Source organism: Chaetodon trifascialis, chromosome 23 (assembly GCF_039877785.1).
Source record: "Chaetodon trifascialis isolate fChaTrf1 chromosome 23, fChaTrf1.hap1, whole genome shotgun sequence".
Taxonomy (NCBI): domain Eukaryota; kingdom Metazoa; phylum Chordata; class Actinopteri; order Chaetodontiformes; family Chaetodontidae; genus Chaetodon; species Chaetodon trifascialis.
In genome coordinates, this window is record NC_092078.1 from 16,508,438 (window position 1) to 16,531,901 (window position 23,464).

The 23,464-nt window shown below is 42.0% G+C and overlaps 2 protein-coding genes across 52 annotated transcripts in view; one reads left to right on the forward strand and one right to left on the reverse strand.

Annotated features, from left to right (window-relative positions):
• Positions 1 to 1,997, forward strand: part of camk2d1 (calcium/calmodulin-dependent protein kinase (CaM kinase) II delta 1) — a 77,028-nt gene extending 75,031 nt beyond the window's left edge. For 23 of the 27 annotated variants that reach the window (XM_070993354.1, XM_070993347.1, XM_070993352.1 and 20 more), the window contains 2 exons: positions 45 to 273; positions 364 to 1,997. In XM_070993354.1, the coding sequence (XP_070849455.1) occupies positions 45 to 273; positions 364 to 367 (233 nt within the window). In that variant the 3' untranslated portion in view covers positions 368 to 1,997. Of the gene's footprint in view, positions 1 to 44; positions 278 to 363 lie in introns of those variants that run through there. The other 4 variants (XM_070993356.1, XM_070993363.1, XM_070993375.1 and 1 more) reach the window with 1 other exon arrangement.
• Positions 1,998 to 4,445: 2,448 nt separating this feature from the next.
• Positions 4,446 to 23,464, reverse strand: part of ank2b (ankyrin 2b, neuronal) — a 189,914-nt gene continuing 170,895 nt past the window's right edge. For all 25 annotated transcript variants that reach the window (XM_070992831.1, XM_070992835.1, XM_070992830.1 and 22 more), the window contains 4 exons: positions 9,114 to 9,197; positions 8,827 to 8,991; positions 7,781 to 7,969; positions 4,446 to 6,505 (listed from right to left, as the gene is read on the reverse strand). In XM_070992831.1, the coding sequence (XP_070848932.1) occupies positions 6,491 to 6,505; positions 7,781 to 7,969; positions 8,827 to 8,991; positions 9,114 to 9,197 (453 nt within the window). In that variant the 3' untranslated portion in view covers positions 4,446 to 6,490. The remainder of the gene's footprint in view (positions 6,506 to 7,780; positions 7,970 to 8,826; positions 8,992 to 9,113; positions 9,198 to 23,464) is intronic.

The window sequence follows — 23,464 nt, forward strand, 5'->3', positions numbered from 1 at the left end:
ACTGTATTTTCTCTCCACCCCCCACGCTCTTTGTCCCTCTGCAGCTCTGTCCAAGGCGAAGCAGCCCATTCACACCATCCTGCTCAACCCCCACGTCCACCTGATCGGGGACGAGGCCGCCTGCATCGCCTACATCCGCCTCACCCAGTACATCGACGGCAGCGGCATGCCTCGCACCATGCAGTCTGAGGAGACTCGCATCTGGCACCGCCGCGACAGCAAGTGGCAGAACATCCACTTCCACCGCTCTGGCTCGCCCACCGTGCCCACCAAGTAAGCCCCTCACAACCTTCAAAAGATGAAGTGATTCGTCACTGTGTGTATTCTTGATCCACTAATGAATCCACATGATTTGTGTTTCAGTTAAGAGGACGATCGTGGACGACAAACACCCTCCAGCCTACAGCAGTCAGCTGAACAGATCCTGCCTACCAAGTGTCCATCAGACCCCCTCAGCCAATCCCTGCCCACGATAGCTAGAGCTCCGCCCTCTCAGTGTGTTGTTTACATATTGTCGCTGCTGGACTGATGATTATCGTAGAAAACAAAAGAAGGAGGGAGAAAACTTCCAGTCTTGACAATATCATTTTTGAGAGTGCGTGGTGTTCATTACCATCTGCAGCATGTTTTATTGTTGAGGTTTTTTTTTTTTTTTTTGTATGGTATGTTTTAAATAGAAGAGGTCATCAGAGGAGCTAGTTGTTCCACCTGATTGATTTTTAATGGGCTGGTGAAATATGTGAAACTTCCAGTCATCATGTAGTGACAGTTTTTCATTGTAATATTGCACATATTGAGGACTCATGAGCTGTTGTGATGTTTTTGCCTTTGGGCACAATGACCAATATATCACATATCTGCTTTTTACTCATGTATCTTTTCAGAATTGCCATCTATTAAAGCTCAGGCACACGCTTGCTTTGGTTTTGGTGACGTATAGGTTTTGGTAATTATTGTAAATCGCTCTCTTAACTTAATCTTTAGCAGTATCCATACATGTGTGAACTAAGTGGGCTCATTTTACAAATCTGGTTTGCCGTTGGCGCCAAGTGTGTTTACTAGGAATTTAAAGTACATGTTTAAAAGGGAAACTCGACAGGACGATGTTTTACTTTGTCAGTTCGGACCAGCGTCTTCACAGAGCAGCACGTGAGAAGAGTCTCATGATAGAATGTAAACATTAGAGCTACATAGAACTCTTTAAGGCCATTCTCTTTCCAGTCATATTTTCGTACATTAAGGAGCTAATTATGTGAATTTTATCAGTTTATTTTGTTGTTTACTTTTTATATTGTGATATTGATGCTCGTCCCTCCACTTCCCATTCTTATTGCTCTCTAAGCCCTTTTAACCTTCACCGGTAACCCCTTCCGTTATTCTCTTGGACTGGTGTGCGCCAGCACCTTGTTTTACAGTGAACAAAACTAAAGCATAGCTGTGATGTTGACACTGACAGGAATGCCAAATTCAGCTGCGACTTATCTCAGTGCTGGAATTAGACGTCCCATTCGTTTTGCCAAGAGGAATTGAATTATTAGCCAGAATTGCTAAGCTTTACATCACCATTCTAGTTCTCCTTCTGTTACTCTATGATGTTATTTTAGTGCCACTGTTCAACTAAAGGGAAAGGGGATCGTTAGGATCACTTGCTGGATCACTTCAGATTAGGATGTTGTGAAATGTCACTGGAAAAAACACAAATGGGAGATTTAATTCCAGAATCAAAGCACAGGAAAGGGAAGCAGTCACAGGGTGTCCACTGATGAGAACGTCTGTGTTCAGCATGTTGAGATTTTTTTTTCTTTTTTTTTTGTTAAGAAAACCATTTGTATTCTTTGGTTTAATCACATTTGTCCCTCCATCACACTTTTTTTTTTTTCTTTCTAAGATGCATTGAAATTCCTGAAGGGACTCTGGTGTATAATTTTACCACGACAGGACAAGCCTGATGTATGTTTAAGAAATATCAAATAAAACGTGTGATTTATGCCAAATGACTTGGTTTGCTCTTGTTTCGTTTTGTCTTTTCCTGCTGTTCTAACTGGTAAAGATTTGACTGTTGAAATTGTTATGGAAAAACTCAGCCAGCAGCTGAAGGCTGTTAATAAAGGTGTCCAACAAGGATCAATACTTGGCCCTCTGCTATTCATGATATACATATTTTTTTTTTTTTTTTTTTTTTTTTTCAAAAACACTGCAATGATGATACCATCCTGTGTGCCTTTGACTCTACTACAACTCTGGCCTCCACTAAAAAATTCAAATTCGATTCTGACAGTTTCCTTAAAAACAGTAAAACTATCACACAATCTGTCTGCTTTGGGTTATGGAGACATCCTGTATGCTTGTGCTGCTGCCAGCACCCTTAAACCACTGGATTAAATATTGTACAGTTCTGCAGTTCTTCTTTCTTGGAGTATTTCCACTTTATGTTACTTTATAATTATACTTCACTGCATTTCAGAAACAGAAATATTGCACTTTTTACTCTTTATCTGGCAGCTATAGTTACTACTTACTTTTTATATTTAAGATTTTACACTTAAAAATCATATGATAATCTTATAAAATATGACTGATTGCTAAAGATAAACCAGTGGTTCTGAATGTTTTTGGCTTGTTAAGCAAATATCTCAAATGTTTTAGATGCCTATAAATGGGTGACAGTTCCAACAGAGTGATTTTCCATCAGATTGTAACTGTTCAGGCCTGAAGTGGTCACATTTTCCCAATTTTTGGAAAAAAATGAAAACAGATTTACAAAGGCACAATATACAGCAAATACCAGTTCAGAATCATTACAACATTGCTGTCTTATGTCAGAAAAACAACAGTTAGCATCTCTAAATTTGGTTTTATGGAGTTACTCCATCAACTGCTGTACAAGAAAAACAACTTTGCTGTATAAATTTAAAATCTTTATTTCACTCATGAAGGCAAATCCACACAGTGTATGTATAGTATGCTGGAGGGTGCACCTCTGCCAACCAGCTGTTCTGAGCTGGTGGAGTCGCAAGAGAGCGAGCGTTTAGCTGCAGCCAGCACTGAGTTTCATTGACAGGGAAGCTCCGGGTCAGAGCACATGGCCACTATGAGTGGCAGCTAGTTGCTAGGCCTCACGCTCCGCCTCTTTGCCCATTTTTGGAATTTACTTCTTATGTGGGCTAAAACATGGGTTAAACAGTGAGAGGTTACACACAATGATAGTTACTCAGGATTGCATCATCAGGGTACTGTTATCTTCCAGGCTAAGAGTTCCATCCTCTGGCTGTAGGTGTCCAAAATAACTGTGCAAACGCAAAATCCGCTTCACATTGATCATAATTCAGAACAGCAACTAACATTGCTGGCAGGCTAACATTGATTCACTTTCCTGCATACCAGACTAATTATGCATGATTTGCCAATGTTTTGTGAGCATTCAGTTAGCATAATTTTAGCGAACCCTAACCTCATCATAACCTCCTCTGCCTCTGTTGAGACCTTCTTTTCATATGGCCATTTGTCTTTGATGCAAACTTCATAAATTAACCGTAACAGTGACCGATAATGACAGCGTGTCCAGTCTCTGCAAGTCAGCACCGGCTGTTTTTACTCCTTCCAGCTGCTGTTGGAAAGAACGACATCACTTCAGATTTGACACATGTACAGTTTTATTGTTCTGCCATGTACACACTGCGGCTGCTATGCCTTGTTAGCGTTTCAGGTTTATTTTTAGTAATAATTTGATAAAGTCATACATGCCCGCAAAGATATTTGCACTGTTAATATGTATATATTGTTATCACCATGGAAACAAGATGCTCAATTATCAAATCAACTGTCTCTTTTGGACATTTCTTTTATTCTTCCATTGGATCACACTCAAAGTAAATGGCAACGTGAGGATCGTATTGTTACATAAAGTCTCAACTGTAGATCAACACAAAACATACTTTAGCAGTCTGTACACAATTCAACCAGCTCTCCAGTCAAAATCCTGTTTGTCTACGATGGCAAAAAAAATTTACTTTTAGCTTCAGAACACATTCAAACACACACCCAAACACACACACCACTCTCAGCATATATCAGCTGGAGCACACAGGGATCACAAATTTGACGGTAAATAAATAAGGAAATACGTATATGAGCAGTGAAGTCAGGGGAAGTCGCCCTTCGGATTTGAAGCTGTGTCAGTCTTTTGATAGCAGTGATAAGAAAAAGTCAAATAAGCAACAGCGATTGAAGCAAAGCATCTCTACATTATGTGTGGTGTCTAAAAACTTAAAGGATAAGTCAGCTGTTATTCTCTATTTTTCTTATTGTTAACAAACCCCATGAACCAACCATGTGATAATCCGTCTCTCCTTAATTCTGACTTTCATCCCACTCAGAGCCCCACATCCACTGTTTCCTCCTCGAGACATAAATCCTTAAAAACAGCTCATAGATATAAAGTTAGATTTTTAAAAAAAGGCTCAGTCACTTCCTGAAACATCTTAACTGCAGATTGTGCTCTATTATGGATTGACTAGTAGTAAATAACAGCGGTCAACAGAGCCATACAAGTGCATTTAACTGCGTTTGTTTCATTATTGCACAATTACATTATAATGAGAAATTTGCAGAAATAATGACGTATCCTACATGTTTCAGGGAAAACTGTAAATCATACAAATAAAACTCATATCAAAATTCTTCCCGGCACATGGAGAAATTAAACTGACAGACAATTAAAATATGATAACTGGTTAAAGACATGCTAAGACCCCTGCTATCCTCCCTGATATGAGCAATGATGTAGGATAAAACAGAACTAGAAAATTCTGAAAAGGTTTTATGACCTTAAAGGATCAACGCACTTCCAAAAAGTCATTGGATGTGTCATAGGACTTTAAAAGAAAACTGAAGCAGCAGAGGCTGACATCTCCTGACTTCTAGTCCTTAGTGTGAGGACATCAAAGATCCTAAATCCTACATTTCCCACAATGCAAGCATCATTAGAACCTCCCTGCCTGACAAATACCTGCTTTCAAACACGCAACCAACTCTCCAAGCCAAAGTGGAGATAACCCTTATGACATCACTATGACATCATCAGAGTTACTGCTCCTCCAGAGCCACAGAAGACACCTTTAAGTTACCATGAGCACTAATTTGCACTAATGTGAGCTAAATAAGCTCATGGCCCTGAAGAAACATGAATGAAGAAACAACCCATGACATGTATTTCATAGTTTTTTAACAGTGGAGCTCTATGGCACAGAAGAATAAGATACACAGTAAATCTTATCAGGATCCATGACTTGTTGGTTTGGCTCTGCACATGGGATTTGTTGACAAGAAGAGAAATATAAGTAGCCTTATCCTTTAAAAGGCTTGATGGAGGACAGTTCTATGAGCGCGGCTGCAGTTTGAGGTGAGGAGAAGCAGCCCGTGTGAAGGTGGAGGGTGAAACGGACAACGGGGGCTTCAAGGACAGCGGGGTAAGTGCTCGATCTGCAGCTCTATAAACACACTGTATATACACACAGAGGCGGCAGCTCTGCGACAGATAACATGGGAATGCACGACACACATTAGAAGGACGGACACACAAACAAAGAAAGGGCAGATGTGTCATGGGATGACAAAAGGTGTGATCACACAGCTTTAGTAAACAGATCAGTGGGGTCATGTTTGGCTGTATAAAGAGTGCATGATGATACACACATTCACTCCTCCAACGTATTCTCTATGTAACATTAATCTCATCTGTACGGTGGCCATTCTCCAGCTGAATCGGTGCATGTACAGCAGGTTTAGGTGGGCTAATGTATTAAATGCTTAGATTTTTTCCCCCAGTCCAAGCGTGATTTTTTTTTTTTTTTTATCTCCTTTATGTACAAATGTTTACAAGAGTTCTTCAAGAAGAGGCCCGTGCGTGAGGTGAAACGTCCGAGATGCCCCCTTTGACTCTGATCCACCTCTGGTGCGTCAATCACACCACAGCAGCCAAAAAAGTTAAAAACAAAACCCGTCATCTGACAAAAGAGGAGGGAGCTATCTTTGGTCACAAAAAAGAGCAAACGAAGCACAACGTGAAGGAAGAAAGAGTGTTAAAGCACGAAAATACTGTTCCATTATTTGACAAAAAGAGGAAGAGAGAAAAAAACTTAAATCCAATGATCGGTGAGGACAACAAGAAGGGGATCTGGAGCGCCTCGATCTGAAGAAGCATAGTACATCACCAAAGGCTTCAGTGGAAGATGCAGGGAGAGGATCAGTGGAAGCAGCTGCTCAGTCAAAGTTCTCCTTCTCGTCTCTTTCTTCCTCCTCCTCTTCCTCCTCCTCCTCCTCCTCCTCTTCCTCCTCCTCCTCCTCGTCCTCACAGTAGCGTTGGAGCAGTCGGTGCAGGTGCTGCTGCAGGGTGTCGGGCTGCAGGGCCTCCGGGGTGTCGTCCAGACGCTCCAGGTGCACGTGCTTCCCCAGGGCATCCCTCACCACAGTCCTCTTCTGGGTTCGCGACTTACGCATCTCGCTTCTGCAGGACCGAAAAAAAGAAGCATTAGACCACATCCAGGCTCGCTCTGATGGACTTTCAGTCACTGGCCGTGTTTACAGGCATGGACTGACCAGACGCTGGTCTTTCCCATGTTCACTCTCTTACAGGTTAAATGGTCCACATTACAGCAGTCACTATGTCTGACTGTGAAGTCTAGGGCTGCCAATATTAGAACTAAATCATTAAATCAAAAATTGATGCTCCATTCACATGATGTCACAAAAATTTTTATTTTCGTGCATCGCCAGCTAGAATGGCCGGGTGCTCTGTGACAGGGTCTGCGCAGATGCTAAGCAGAGTCCCGCTGGGTTCTTGGCTGTAATGAGATCCACCTCAATGATGCAGTGAGTGCAGCCCCAAGTCGTGAGATGCCTCTAAGCAGCACGGGTGGAAGCCAGTGCTTTATCTATCCATGAGGATAAACGTGCACTCAAAGAGAAAATGAACTTTTAGTTTGATTAAATACTTCCTTTTTAATACTGGCAGCTGCAGACTTCCATACTGCCCTCTTCTCTCCATGCTAACTCCCAACCCACTGGTATGTTTCCATGCTACAGTAACCTTATACTGGAGTTAATGAATGCATGTAAATCAACTTGATCATATCTAAAGTGATTAGTGAAGTAGATCCGCAACTTCTAATGGAAGTTTAAAACAGTTTGGTTAAAAGCTTTGAGTGGATAAGATCCTGGGAAGCTGGGACTTGGTGCACAGCAACTCAGGGCCACTGAGATGAATGGAAATCTAATTTCCATTGATAATCTTTTAACTGCCACCCTGCAAAGTGCAAGATAAAATCAGCATTTGACCTGAATGAATGAATGAATGAATGAATGAATGAATGAATGAATGAATGAATGAATGAATGGTTAGAGTGCAGTCACACCATGCTTTCATGTTCCTTTGCTAAATAACCTCTCAGTGTCTTTGGGGTCATTTCTACACACTCCCATGCTGCAGTCCAACCTTTTAACCACAGAACCGTCGTCCTGCACAACCTCTTTCTCTACTACATGAGGCAGTAGCACTTTCCCAAAGCCTCCAGCATAACTCAGTGCCTGGAGGGGGGAAGAACGAGGGAGTTGAGAGGGATCAAAAGGAGAAGAGAGGAAAGACAAACATTGGAAAGTCGAGATAAAGATCTGCTCAACAGTAGTTGCTGGCAAGTTCTAAAAAAATGTGTTAGCATGTGGTGGAAGCATGAGTGAAATGAGTCCTCTTGACAGAATCATTCTCTAGTTTGGACATACTGACCTTCTCAAAGTCTTCTCTGGCTGAGGGGAGATCTGCAGCCAGTGAGGGGTCTCCCGTCTGCTTCTCCATCCTCTCACCTCTCACCACCGTTGTCTTGACAACCTTGCTGACCTTTCGACCTTGCACTGGTTCCACCTCAAATTCTGATGCTGTGGCGGCGCCCAGGGCCAGGGGCTCCGAAAAGGTCAGCTGGAAAAATGATGGCAACATGCCAAGGCACAGTAAACAAGTAAACATGACAAACATTATAAATGCTAAACATCAGCATGTTAGCATTGTCACTGTGAGGATGTTGGCTGTGCAACCAGAGCTGCAAGCATGGCTACGGACTCTTAGCCTTGCTAATTAGCTGTATGCTACATTTGCCTGATGAAGCCAGCAATAGCAAGATTCTAATTGTTGGTGAGGCAACATTTGCCTCAATAAATTACACAACAGAGAACTTAAGACTTAATAACCTGAATAAAATGCAATGTTGAATTGAATGCTTCAGAAATAACATTCCACTTACTGTTTTATGAATGCTGCATTTCATTCATAAATGCATGCACACCTATGAAATGTCCTCCGAGCAATGTAACATAATTTCCCCTTTGTAATAGTAATGATAGTTAGCAACATTAACTAGCTAGTTCGTGTAGAAGTTTGACAACTAAACATGCTTTGGTTTTACCTTTCAAATGAATGAGTGTCTCTACTGTATTTTCGCTGGTATTTTTAATGGATGCAGTTTCATTGTGTTACAGGTGAAGTGCATCTCGGTGTTCTACCCACACATCACATTTTTTTGAGTCAGAAGTCAGCATTTATGGACTTCATACAACTCCTGAATGCAGGCAAAGAACTCCCTTCATGACCAAATATAAAAAATACCAAGTGCAGTCTCAAAGATGTAATGAACAACAGCAGGTTAGATAGCCATTAATAACAACAAAATAATTTCATAATTAAGATTACATATAGTCACACGGAAACTACATCATAAAGTATGATTTAAGTGCTGTTGCTATAAAATCATATGATAATAGCTGGTAGATTACACTGACCTCTTTCTGATCTCCCTCACTGTGAAGCACAGTTCTCTTTACCACTCTGGAGACAGTGTCTCCTTCCTCAATCTGCACTGTCTCCTGGTGAGAGCCCTCAATAGTCACTTCCTGTGTCTCCATGCCATCAGCTGACACATATTTACGAATCACCTTCCGTGTGATCTGGTGGACAGAACGGAGAGACTTTGCTGTAAAAACTTACCTGGTCAACATTTTTTATTGTATATCTTAAGTGCAAATTTTGCATAATTTAATGTTGTTTGCATCTTACAGTGTTTCCTTACTTTCTTAACTACCATGTTGCCATCCTCATCTGTGTACTTCTCCTCTGTGACAGTCTGTGATGGGATATCAGGGAGGTTATCTGCCTATAAAAGACAAAAAACATCATGTCAATTCATGCTTCACTGCACAGAGGGGACCAATCAACAACATTTGCAGCAAAGAGAGTATTTCAAACAAGATATGATATAAATCACCCAGACATGATCCACACCACGTTTACAGTTTATTTTAAACATTTTAAAGCGCCTATGTATAGATTTTTTTTCTTTTAAAACATTTTGATGGCATAAGTTGCTTCATAAAAAATTGAACCAATTCAGTCTCTTTAGTGACATTACCACTAGGGGTCTCCAATGTCAAAAATCAATAAATACAATCAAATAAAAATCTATACATTGTGGCTTTAATTTTACAATATTGGATAATTAGCATTTTATTACAAAACAAAGAAAATGACACAGTCATGAAAAAACCAAAAGTAAGTGAGTATGCAGAAACTAAAAATAACAAAAGCAAATGTGGTTTTGAGGTCCTCCTCCACTCTTTCGAATTTTACTGCTGTATTGCAGAAAGTAACTTTTGTGCTAAACAAAAGTAAGTGTGGGTAAGAAAGCCGATAAAGTCCAGTCCTACCCACTAACCTTGCACCACTCCACAAAGCACAGGGGCGGCACAGCTGCATCATGCTTGTTTACCTGAATGATAATTCTGCGCCGGACCACCCTGGTGGTCAACACCTCCTCCTCTGAGCTATCAGAGGACAGCAACCCTAGTTCCTCTGCTATCTCCTGAGAGATGGCACACAACCAGCATGGGTCAATATATCAGGTCTGTACATCGTTACTACAGCACACTCCTGCAGACAGCAGCTGTTCCTTCTTTTCCCTTGACCTCACTTTTATGTTCATGTTAGGTATTTGAATGGAAAAATTGGAATGAGGGAGAAAAATTAAAACTTTTATGGCTGTACAAAATAGTGAAGTGAGATGAAGAGAAGGCACAGTTGTGCAAAAACTGTCAAATGAAAAAAACATGCATGGATGGGAACCAGTGTGCGAAATATAGGGAATCCCACAACCCTGGGGGTCACAAAAAATTAACATAATAATTCTACCTGGATCTATACTGTGAAGACTGTTGGAATTTGGAAATGCTGAAACGCGAGGAGCATCACAGATCTTGCCTGTGCTGCCTGGCAGCCAGCTTGAATCATATTTCATCACGGGTCAGGTTGCCAGTCAGAATTGATTTAGAAATAGTGTAACGGGTTGGTTCCACTGCTCAGCTTTGTGGGTACAGGGCATGCCCCAAGAAATGTGCCTAGATGTAGACCCCTACGCATTTAAACATTGGTTTCTCCACATGAGGTGGAGTGTAACCCAAAAAGTCATAATGGTCATATTCATGGGAAATACACGAGCTTGAAATATACTGGAATTTTGTTCACAGTGTAGCAGTAGTAGGTCCTCCTCTAATATGTAGCATGCACAACATGGGACCTATTGCCAAAGGGTATTTCGCACACTGAGGGGAACAACAAGCAGAATTCAAAGAATGCAAACAGGTGCAAATGTGAACAAAGAGTTATTGTGCTATAGAATCAGTTTTTTAGAGCAGTTTGTAAATGTCACCATTTCTGACTCAAAATGAGGAACTACAAATGCATCACACCACCAATGTCAAAAACAGCTTTCAGTCACTGATAATGCAATATTGAATATTCAACTCATCCAATCACATTTGTTACATTTTTGTTATATTCCTTAAAGTTTAGACACCCATGCACACAAAACCACTCATTAGCCTTATTTTGTTGATCAAGTGCAAACTTGTGTATTTTATCTTCTGAGTCGAATGCAGCACCACAGCAACCAGCCTGGCCAGGCAAGACACCAGCCAGTGCAGCATTGTGCTCATGCTTAACCTCTTACCCTTCCCAGGGAGTCGTCATCATCGTGATACCCTGCCTGATCTCTGGAAGGAAGCTCCTCACACACAGGGAGGTTACCATCTGTTCGACACTCCCGTGAGCCCTCTGAATCGTAAGCAAATTCACCAAGACTTTCACTGCCAGAAGAGAGGCGCTTGTACTCTTCCACTTGGAGGTAAGGGTGAGCGGTGTACTGAGGGCTCCCTTTCAGGAAGCCGATATCAGGGCTACTCCCAGGCATTGGGGATGGGGGCTCAGAGATATGATAGCTAATTTCATGTTTCAGTTTCACTTCTTCTGGTTCAGAGACGTCAGAGAAGGCTTGTCGACAGTCAAAGAATTCCATATCCGAGTCAGAGTGCTGTGGAGATTCTGATCTCTTACTGAGATCCTTTGGTAGGACCTTGGGATCTTCTGATTCAAATTCAGAGACTGTTTTCTCAAATTCTGAGAGGATTCTGTTGAAATCTGGGGAAAACTCAAAAACTTCAGCATTTTCAGATTCTCCCTTGGTGGAGGCATCCATTCCAACCTGAGCTGAAACAGAGTCACTGAAAACTGGAGATACTGGACTCAATTCATTCAAGGAGACTTGGTCACATTCAGAAACTCTCAGAGTTTGATGTCCTGAAAATACTGCTTCATAATCTGGCGGCACCAAAAACTGAGTTGACATTGGTGAAAAAAGCTCACTGGATTGTGCTTTCTTGGGGGACAACTCCCACTCTAAGTGCCCATATGATCCGTCTGATTTTAGACAAGATGTCTTCTCTGATGCAGGTAGAACTGGAGTAACAGTTCTGTGGGTTGTGTATGAGTTCTGGTCAGGTAGCTGTAGGGGAACTGATTTCATCAGCTTGTCATCAGTGAACAGCACATCTATTTTACTGGCATCTTGTGTCACTGTTGCAGCAGACAACAGTTTGCTTTGCACCTCAACGTCTGTATGAAATTGTTTTTCCTCTGGAGCCTGTAAATGAATATCACTAAATAAGTTCACCAAAAAAATTAAAAGTAAAATCAGTGTACAGGTTGTTATGCTATACACCATTAAACTGACCTGCACATTTTTCCAAGTTAGCATCACATTACCGTGCAGTTACAGATTATTTTCCATCCCGCCAACATCATTAAGTTTAGAACAATGTATGTGAAGCCATGACATGCAATGTTAAAAACACCTTATAATCAGACAAATGAATCACAACTGAAGGAAGAGCAAAAAGTATTTTAACATTCCCAGCACATTCTGGACAAATTCTGCATTCAAGCAATAAACTGGACTCCTTTTTGTTATTAGTTCATCAAAGCACACAGAGTTATTTCCTCCATCCAAATGACATGTTAATGATTCATCCAAAATAAGTGAGTCTTCGCTTGATTGTCATGCTCTCAGTCTTACCCTTCGTGAGGCTGCTTTGCTTTTAAGATCTCCAGCACTGGTGTGAAAGATCTCTCTTTTTGCATCTTGAACTGGTGATGGCTTCACAGGAAAGTCTTTATGGGAGTCTTCCTCACAAACAGTGGTTTGTAAAGTTGAGATACTTTCAACTTCTGATTCATGTTGTATCCATTCATCACATGGCAAAACTTCTGATTTTGTTCCTGTCACGTTTTGCTGTCTATCCTCGACATGTCCTTCCTTCGACTTTGTATCAGTAGTTTGAAGCAATGGTCTTTTGTTAGATAAAGACGGAGACTGATCAAACAATGGAGATGTCACATGACTCAAAAGTTCTGGCTTAGAGACAAATCCGTCAGTCCTATCAAAACAAAAGTCTAATTCCTCCTCTGACTCAACAGTTTGAGGGCTTAGTGGTCTTGGGCTATCATCAATCCAAAAATCAATAGGTAAAGCAACAAACTCAGAGTCTGATGACAGAGACACCTGTGAAGATGATCTTTCAACACAAGTTACATCCATAAAGTAAGAAGACAATATTCTCATAAACTCAGGTACTGGTGAGTCAGGCGATAGTTGTTTGAACTCACTGACAGATGATAGAGATTCAGGTGAGGATGGTCTGTCAGTTTCAGAGACTCTCGATGATGTGGTTGTAAGTTCGCACTCTGAATCTGATTCAGGTGATGATGGTCTATGTGTTGTGGTGTACTCTTCCAGTGATACTGTAAACTGAGGGATGGGAGAGTCTGGAGACAGTGACCTGTTCTCATTGAACTCAGGCACTGATTCTGGAGATGATGCCCTTTTGTCAGCCATAGCTAATTCAAGTGACATAGGTCTGTATTCAGGCAGTGACTGAGGTGACAGTGGCCTATCTCTCTCATTATCATCTTCTGAGAGTGCAGATTCTGGAGATGATGGCCTGCATTCTGCAAACTGAGATTCCAAAATTGCAAATGGCATATAATCTATATCTGATGCTAAAGATTCAGGTGAAGATGATGCTGATCTCAGGAACGTTACGCATTCTGGCAATCCCATTGTAAACTGAGGTAATGGGGAATCTGGTGAGAGTGGTCTAAACTCATTGACTGATGTTACGGATTCTGGTGATGATGTTCTTGCTTCTACCACCATTACAGAAGAAGAGGACATGGGTCTGTAGTCTGTCCACGATTCTGGTGAATAGCATACATCATCATCTTCTACGTCAGATATTGATATAACCACCCAATCATTATCAGACTCTTCTGCCTGTTCCTCAGGGGTAGGTATTATGAATTTGTACTCAGCTTGTCTGTATGGAGCTGCTCCCAAAGGAAAAATGTGTTCAATCATTGGTGGAGGTGACTCTGAAACAGATATGCCAGATATGGCTTGTGCATTTAAAGTGCAAAGACAGCTATGATCAGCTGGGGCTGTATCTGTTGTAGTAAATGGCTGTGTCACCTCTGAAGGTGGTACTGTGGTAAAGGCATCTTGTTCATTTGCATCTTTTACTTTATTATCTTGTTCATCATCTGGAACACTCATTTCATGATCTATTGTGCTGCCAATAAATTGCATAAACCCTGTTTTACTGCTGAATGTTTCTCCCACATACTGAGGATCACGTACATGAGAAATCAGTTTCCACAGCTCTGCATCATAAATCAGATTATACTCAGCTGTCATGATGGCTGATTCCTCAGGTGAGGCAGGTGCCATTGTTGTTGATACAACAGTGATGGTCGCTTCACTGACAGTTTGGACTTTAAATTCAGTAATTGATGATTTGGATGCCAAGAGTAATTCGTTGTTATTTGATTCAATAGACTCTGGTGTTGCTGACCTGTCTTCTGGACAATATAGATCTAAAGTTTGTGACAAATCATCTGAATCTGAAAATTCAGGGGGTGATGTGTCCTTATCAGTTACGCCGAATTCTACAAATGCCTTTGTAAAATCAGATAATGGTGATTCAGGAGGCACTGGTTTACATTCATGATCGGATCTCTCTGACTGAGGTGATAGTGGTCTCATGTCAGAGGTTTCTATGTCATATGAACCCAAGCCAAATTCCATATCTGACAATACTGATTCTGGGGATGAACACCTATGATGTGTTACTGCTGTCTCAACAACATTTTGTGTAAACCAAGGAAGAGGTGAGTCTGGAGACAACCTCTTGTGTTCATCAAGTGACTGAGTAGATTCTGGAGATACTGATCGAATATTTCCAAGTAATACCAATGCCAGAGGTGATAAGGGTTTGCATTCTGGCATGGATTCACCTGATAGTGGCCACTCTTGTACTTCTGGTTCAACTGATTCTGGAGAATCCGGTCTATCTTCAACATCATAATTTATGGATGTCAAAAACTCACTTAAGGCATACTCAATATCTGATTCAATGGATTCGGAGGAGGGTGATCTATACCCAACATTCACAATACCACATTCAGGCATTCCTGATGTGTACTCAGGTATGGGTGAGTCTGGTGACAGAACCTGGTACTCATCTCCAGATGCTCCTGAGCCAGGTGAAGAGGGTCTATTGTCATAAACTGGTGATCCTAGGCTTATAACGATGTATTCTATATCTGAACATGCTGACTCAGGGGATGCTGATGTATGTCCAAACATAGTTTCAGGTAATTGACACATAAAGTCATCTACAGGTGAGTCTGGTGAAAGTCCGATTGATGCTTGAGATTCACATGATGATGGTCTGTTTTCCAAGAATGTTGGTAAAGGCAATTCCATTTCCAAATCTGACAACACTGACTCAGGCGAAGTGGATCTCAGGTCCATGTCACATATGGTACACTCATGTATTGCCTGTGCAAATTCAGGAATGGGTGAGTCTGGCGACAGAGGTCTTAATTCATTTTCGGATGCAGGTGAACCAGGAGATGATGCTCTGTCCTCAAAAAGCCAAGGGATACACAAATCTGTCTCTAAATCCTCATCTGAATATACCGATTCAGGTGATGTGGATCTGTATCTCACTCCTAACATAGTGAGTGCACTCGTGGTGTACTGGGGTAGTGGAGAGTCAGGAGACAAACATCTAAGATCAGTGTCAGACATCTCTGATTGATGGGATTCTGCTCTGTCCTCATAATCAAACACCTGTGAAATCAAAGGAGCATATTCTGTTTCTGAAGCCTCAGATTCAGGTGATGAAGACCTACAGGCATTAAACTCAGGATATGTCTCTAGCAAAGCATGTCTGAAGTCAGGAACAGGGGAATCAGGGGAAAGTCTTGTGTATTTACACAGAGATCCTAAGGACTCGTGAGATGAAGGTCGGTCTTCTATGATCACTGGGAAAGATAAATCAATTTCCATTTCCAAATCTGACAACACTGACTCAGGCGAAGTGGATCTCAGGTCCATGTGAGATATGGTGGACTCATGTATTGCCTGCGCAAATTCAGGAATGGGTGAGTCTGGCGACAGAGGTCTTAATTCATGTTCGGATGCAGGTGAACCAGGAGATGATGCTCTGTCCTCAAAAAGCCAAGGGACACACAAATCTGTCTCTAAATCCTCATCTGAATATACTGATTCAGGTGATGTGGATCTGTAGCTCACTCCTAACATAGTGAGTGCACTCGTGGTGTACTGGGGTAGTGGAGAGTCAGGAGACAAACATCTAAGATCAGTGTCAGACATCTCTGATTGATGGGATTCTGCTCTGTCCTCATAATCAAACACCTGTGAAATCAAAGGAGCATATTCTGTTTCTGAAGCCTCAGATTCAGGTGATGAAGACCTACAGGCATTGAACTCAGGATATGTCTCTAGCAAAGCATGTCTGAAGTCAGGAATAGGGGAATCAGGGGAAAGTCTTGTGTATTTACACAGAGATCCCAAGGACTCGTGAGATGAAGGTCGGTCTTCTATGATCACTGGGAAAGATAAATCAATTTCCATTTCCAAATCTGACAACACTGACTCAGGCGAAGTGGATCTCAGGTCCATGTGAGATATGGTGGACTCATGTATTGCCTGCGCAAATTCAGGAATGGGTGAGTCTGGCGACAGAGGTCTTAATCCATGTTCGGATGCAGGTGAACCAGGAGATGATGCTCTGTCCTCAAAAAGCCAAGGGACACACAAATCTGTCTCTAAATCCTCATCTGAATATACTGATTCAGGTGATGTGGATCTGTAGCTCACTCCTAACATAGTGAGTGCACTCGTGGTGTACTGGGGTAGTGGAGAGTCAGGAGACAAACATCTAAGATCAGTGTCAGACATCTCTGATTGATGGGATTCTGCTCTGTCCTCATAATCAAACACCTGTGAAATCAAAGGAGCATATTCTGTTTCTGAAGCCTCAGATTCAGGTGATGAAGACCTACAGGCATTGAACTCAGGATATGTCTCTAGCAAAGCATGTCTGAAGTCAGGAATAGGGGAATCAGGGGAAAGTCTTGTGTATTTACACAGAGATCCCAAGGACTCGTGAGATGAAGGTCGGTCTTCTATGATCACTGGGAAAGATAAATCAATTTCCATTTCCAAATCTGACAACACTGACTCAGGCGAAGTGGATCTCAGGTCCATGTGAGATATGGTGGACTCATGTATTGCCTGCGCAAATTCAGGAATGGGTGAGTCTGGCGACAGAGGTCTTAATCCATGTTCGGATGCAGGTGAACCAGGAGATGATGCTCTGTCCTCAAAAAGCCAAGGGACACACAAATCTGTCTCTAAATCCTCATCTGAATATACTGATTCAGGTGATGTGGATCTGTAGCTCACTCCTAACATAGTGAGTGCACTCGTGGTGTACTGGGGTAGTGGAGAGTCAGGAGACAAACATCTAAGATCAGTGTCAGACATCTCTGATTGATGGGATTCTGCTCTGTCCTCATAATCAAACACCTGTGAAATCAAAGGAGCATATTCTGTTTCTGAAGCCTCAGATTCAGGTGATGAAGACCTACAGGCATTGAACTCAGGATATGTCTCTAGCAAAGCATGTCTGAAGTCAGGAATAGGGGAATCAGGGGAAAGTCTTGTGTATTTACACAGAGATCCCAAGGACTCGTGAGATGAAGGTCGGTCTTCTATGATCACTGGGAAAGATAAATCAATTTCCATTTCCAAATCTGACAACACTGACTCAGGCGAAGTGGATCTCAGGTCCATGTGAGATATGGTGGACTCATGAATTGCCTGTGCAAATTCAGGAATGGGTGAGTCTGGCGACAGAGGTCTTAATTCATTTTCGGATGCAGGTGAACCAGGAGATGATGCTCTGTCCTCAAAAAGCCAAGGGATACACAAATCTGTCTCTAAATCCTCATCTGAATATACTGATTCAGGTGATGCAGATCTATACATTACTGTCAACATGGGAGGTTCAGTGTAGCTGTACTGAGGTACTGGAGAGTCTGGGGACAAACACCGGTCCTCATAGAAAGACAAGACTGATTGTGGAGAATTTGCCCTACCCTCAATACCAAATAGCTGTGATATCAGCGGAGCAAGTTCTACATCTGATGTCACTGATTTTGGTGATAATGACCTGTAAGTGTTAACAACCGGCAAAGCTGGCCTGAACTCAAGTATGGGAGAATCAGGTGAGAGTCTGCTGTATTTACTGAGTGATGCTAATGATTCAGTGGATGAAGGTCTGTTTTCAAGTAGCATTGAGAAAGGTAATTCCGCTTCCATGTCTAATTCTGACAACCCTGATTCCGGTGAGGATCTATACTCCATGTTTGTGTATAAGGACTCTTGTAGCATCTGTCTAAACTCTGGAATAGGGGAGTCTGGCCCAAATTTATTCAGAGAGCCAGTTGATTCAGGAGAAGATGATCTGATATTTGACATTAACATCAGTGATGCAGGTGAGAAAGGTCTATACTCGGATTCAGAATCAGGTGACAGAAGTCTCTCTTCAACTTCTAGTTCTAGTGACTCTGGAGAATATGGTCTATATTCATTACAGGATGGTGAATTAATCAAAGAAGCATACTCAACATCTGATGTAGGTGATTCAGGGGATACTGATCTAAACCCAACAAACGATGGAAAACGTTCAAATCCTCTTGCTGTGAATTGAGGTACAGGTGAATCTGGTGACAGGGAACGGCGTTCATCTCCAGATGCTACTGATGATGGGGATGGAGGTCTATGAGCATCAGATACTGATGCAAATGACCAATCTTCAATCTCTATATCTGAATAACAAACTGACTCAGGTGATGTAGATCTGCATTCAGCAGTTGAAATGGTTGGGTGAGATATAGCCTGTCTGAAGTCAGGTATGGGTGAATCTGGTGAAAGTGCCCTGCACTCATCTTCAGAATCGTGTGTAAAGGATCTCCCTTGCACCTCAGTAAATGTCATGTCCAGAAGATCCTTTTCAGTCTCTGACATAACAGATAAAGATGATGATGACCTGCTCCATGAAAATAACACAGTTGATTCCATATATTGCCCAAACTGTGGCAAAGGAGAATCTGACGCTAAAGTACTAAACTCATTAACGGATGTTGCTGAATCAGGAGATAATGTTCCTAATTCTGCAATCAACATCAGTGACTGAGGTGACATAGGCCTATATTCTGTCATTGATTCTGGTGAGAGTGTCCTCATGTTAATTTCTAATGGCACTGAATCAGGGGAATCCGGTCTGTCTTGAATGCCAAACTCTGGAGGAAAAATTTCTGAAGATTCCTCGAGATCGGACACACCTGATTCTGGTGAGGATGATTTATGTCCATCAACTAAATCAAGAGAGTTCCATAATTCCAGCCTAAAGTCAGGCACTGGTGAGTCCGGAGAGAGAGGCCCATGTTTGCTCAGTGATCCCTCTGATTCAGGAGATAATAATCTTGACTCAGTAGATAAAGCGGCAATATCAAATGGCTCAAGTTCTGTATCTGACACAGGTTCAGAAGATGGTGCCCTGTGATGTTCCTCTGGAGTTTCAGGAAGTGAGACAGAAAATTGGGGAGTGGGTGAGTCTGGATACAAAGGTCTATATTCATCCACTGAGTTCCCTGTCTCCTGGGAATCAGACCTCAGAACACTCAGTAACTTCAGGGCCTCAGGTGAGAGAGGTCGATATTCTGCCTCTGAGTCAGGTGACACTGGCCTACCTGTCTCTTCCGCATTTTCTTTACTATTCTCCACATATTCAAACACTTCGGCTCTTCTTATAAAGGCTTCTCTTACATAATGGGGATCATATAGTTGACACATCAGTTTTTGTGCTCCAAATGTTGCACCAGCAGCTGATTGCCTTTCTTCAAGCATGGAAACAACTGATTCAGGTGAGTCTGCTCTCTGGTCTGTAAGGGCCTCTGAAGTTGATGACCCATATTTGATATCTGAAAGTACAAACACTGGTGAAGAGGACCCATACTCAACAGTAGCTGCAACTGATTCAGGTGCTGCAGGTCGTAAGTCTGGTAAAGGCGAGTCAGGTAATACTGCCCTGTTTTCATCTACAGATATTGCTAAACTAGGTGATGAAGGTCTGCTTTTGTTGGAAAGCCTTGGAATGCAAATGCCTGACTCCTCCTTTGACACTGCTGATTCTGGTGAATATGACTGAGATTGTCCAGTGTTACCAAATTCAATGGAAATCTGGGGAACTTGGGGATCTGGAGACAAGTCTTTGAAAGACTCTAATGGTGATGAAGGCTTGTATTCTGACTTAGAACCAGGTGACACTGGTCTCTCTTCCCCCTCAGGCTTTGTTTGCATTGCTTTTAGAACACCTACATCAGATGAATCTGCAATGTCCAACTTTAAACCATCCTCTAACTCTCCCTCTTTCACGTCTGAATCCTCCAGAACGTATTTAATTCTTGTCCCAGCATACTCAAAAACACCAGTTTTACTGCAAAAAGTCTCCCCAACATAGTGAGGATCACGTATTTGCGAAATGAGTTCCCAAAGTTCAGCATCATAAACAAGTTTATATACTGGTACGCTTATTGCCTTTGGACAGAGCGTTTTACTACTACCCTCCAGTTTTATCTCTGTGGTCTCCGATACTCGTGATTCTGGAAAGTCAGGTATGTGCTCGCAAATACTTACGTCTACACCTGATTTCGCAAAGTCAACATCAGAAACTACTGACTCAGGGGAAGGTGATCTGTGAGTAATAACTGATTCAGGCAGACCTATTTCAAATCCTGGTATTGGTGAGGCACCTCTGTAGTCATCCCCCAAAACTACTGAATCAGGTGAGGATGGTCTCAATTCAGGGGACAACTGTGACAGAGACACAGTCCCATATTCTAAATCTGAACAAACTGAAACAGGTGATGAGTATCTTTCCAGTGTGGTCCAAACAAATTCTGGCAAACCCTGTCCAAATACAGGAACGGGTGACTCATGTGAAAGTGGCCTGTTTTCTTCAATGGAATCTAGGGATGGCGGTCTGTTCTCAGTGAATAATAATGGCGAAGAGACGGACACACAATCTAGATCAGAGGTTATTGATTCTTGTGATGAACACCGATCCAATCTAGCAATTGTACCAGATTCTGATAAAGATGGTCTAAACCCAGGAATAGGTGAGTCAGGAGATAGTGTACTGTATATGTTTACAGATGCTACTGAATCAGGAGAAGCTGGTCTGTCCTCAAGAATTAATGAAATGTTCAAATCAGTCTCCAGGTCCAGATCTGACAATACTGACTCTGCTGACACTGATCTGTGATAAACTTGAGAGGAACCACAGAAAGAGGCAAAGTACTGTGGAATAGGGGAATCTGGTGTTAAAGCTTGCCACCTAGCTACAGATCTCCCTGAGTGGGAGGAATCTGATTGAAATGCGTCCAGTTCCAACAGTGGTTGTGGTGACAAGGGTTTATATTCTGCTTCAGAATCTGGTGAGAGTGATCTTTGGTAATATTCAGATTGCAAAGCAGCAGCTTCTTCTTCAACTGTTACATCTGCCTTTGTTTGATAAGACTCTGTCGTTGCTCCAGCAATCGAAAACATTCCTGTTTTACTCATGAAGGTTTCTCCTACATACTGAGGGTCATGAATTTGTGAGATGAGCTTACAATGTTTTGCACCATATGCCAAACTGTAGTCTGACACTGAATAATTTGTTGAGGATAAAGGTATAGGACACTGAGGTACAGAGGTACAGTCACTTACAGAACCACTAGAATCAGGAGATAAAGGCCTCTTGTCAAAGCGTGATATCAGTGGCATAGCATCACATTGTGTATCTGACAACACAGATTCTGGTGACGATGAATGATAATTCATAGTAAGATCATGCACAGGTGACACATATTGTGGCAAGGGAGAATCTGGGGACAGACACTCATTGAGATTTTCTGCTTCAGGAGAGCATACTCTAACATCTAGCACTGCTGACTGTGGAGACATTGTTCTGTAGTCAGGCACTGACTCTGGTGAAACAGGTCTTTCTTCAATATCAGATAAAGATATAACAACCCAATCATCATCATACTCAGATGTCCCTGATGTTGGTGGTTTGTTCTCTGTATCAGATAATAATGGTTCAGGTGAAGGTTTTGTTCTATGACCTGCAGGTATAGAATCTGACACTACCTCTGCAGATTGAACTGATTCAGGGGAGGGCGATGTATGTCCAACCACAGGCCAAACAGATTCAGATTTATCTCCAGAGGCAACTGAAGCAGGTGATGAAGCCCTGTCTTCATGGCTGAGAGATGTTGGATACATGGAGCCATATTCTACATCTGAGCAAACAGATTCAGGTGAAGTGGATCTCTCCCCTATTATTACAATAGCTGAGTCAGGCCAGCTGCGACTGAATTCAGGTATAGGTGAATCAGGTGACAATGCTTTATATTCATTTACAGACTCTGGGGATGTTGGCCTGTCTTCAAAAAGCATTGATAACAAAGGTGCCATTTCAAATTCCATATCTGATGACACTGAGTCTGGTGATGATGATCTACATTGACAAGTTGTACAAATCTCAGAGACTTGTCTAAATTCTGGGACAGGGGAGTCAGGTGGAAGCTGACAATCTGCAGTCATGGACCCAAATGATTCAGGAGATGATGGTCTCATTTCATGGAAATCAGGGGACAAAGTCACTTGCTCAGAAGATGTAAAAAACCACTCCATTGCTTCTAAAATGACAGATTCAGGTGATGATGCTCTGTCTTCTATGTCAAAGGTTAATGACTGAGGTGAGATGGATCTCTCAGTATAATCACTGCCTAATGATACAGGCCTTCCGAATGGTCTTTTGTTTGGAACCATTGGTGTTAATGGTCTTTCCTCTGCTTCTGTTGTTAACAGCATAGATGTGCCTCCTGGCGCACTCAGTAATGGTTGCCCCAGGGTTGAAAACTTAACCTCAACAGTTTCCCATGGAAAAACTGAAGGTGGGAGGGGAGACAAGGGCCTAAACTGAGGTATTGGAGAATCAGGTGCAAGAAAATGTAGCTCATTTACTGATGACACTGATTCAGGTGACGAGGCCCTACTCGTTGCTGCATCAGTCACACGTTCAGGTGAAGATGATCTATCATGACCTAAGCTATGAAGTTCAGAAATGGTTTCAAATGTGGATTCTGGTAAACAGGGTTTATATCTAGATGCTTCAATGTCACTTTTAGACTCTACAGACACCACAACCTCATTTTCAGGTTTGTTCTGTCTCTGTTTCTCAAAGCTGTATTCGTCATCTGGTATAACTGACATTGCATCATCTATCTGCTCACAAGTTGAGTCATGTGACATCTGAAGTAAGTTGTTTGGGCTCAGGAGTTCAGGCTTTTGAGACATTAAACCTGGAATGGTATGACTCATATTAGAGGGACCTGCTAATGCTTGAGTGGTAGTATTCCTGGTTTGATTCATGCCATGAATGGATTTGACATCAAGGTTACTTGAAATTGAGGTCCGGTAAAGATCAGTCTCAAGCATAGAGTTTGAAACATCTTCAATGACTCCAGCATGAATTATGTCTTCAGGCGCTACAGACACATCCTCACTATCTGAATCCATCAGGTCAACATCATATCCATACAGGACTTTAT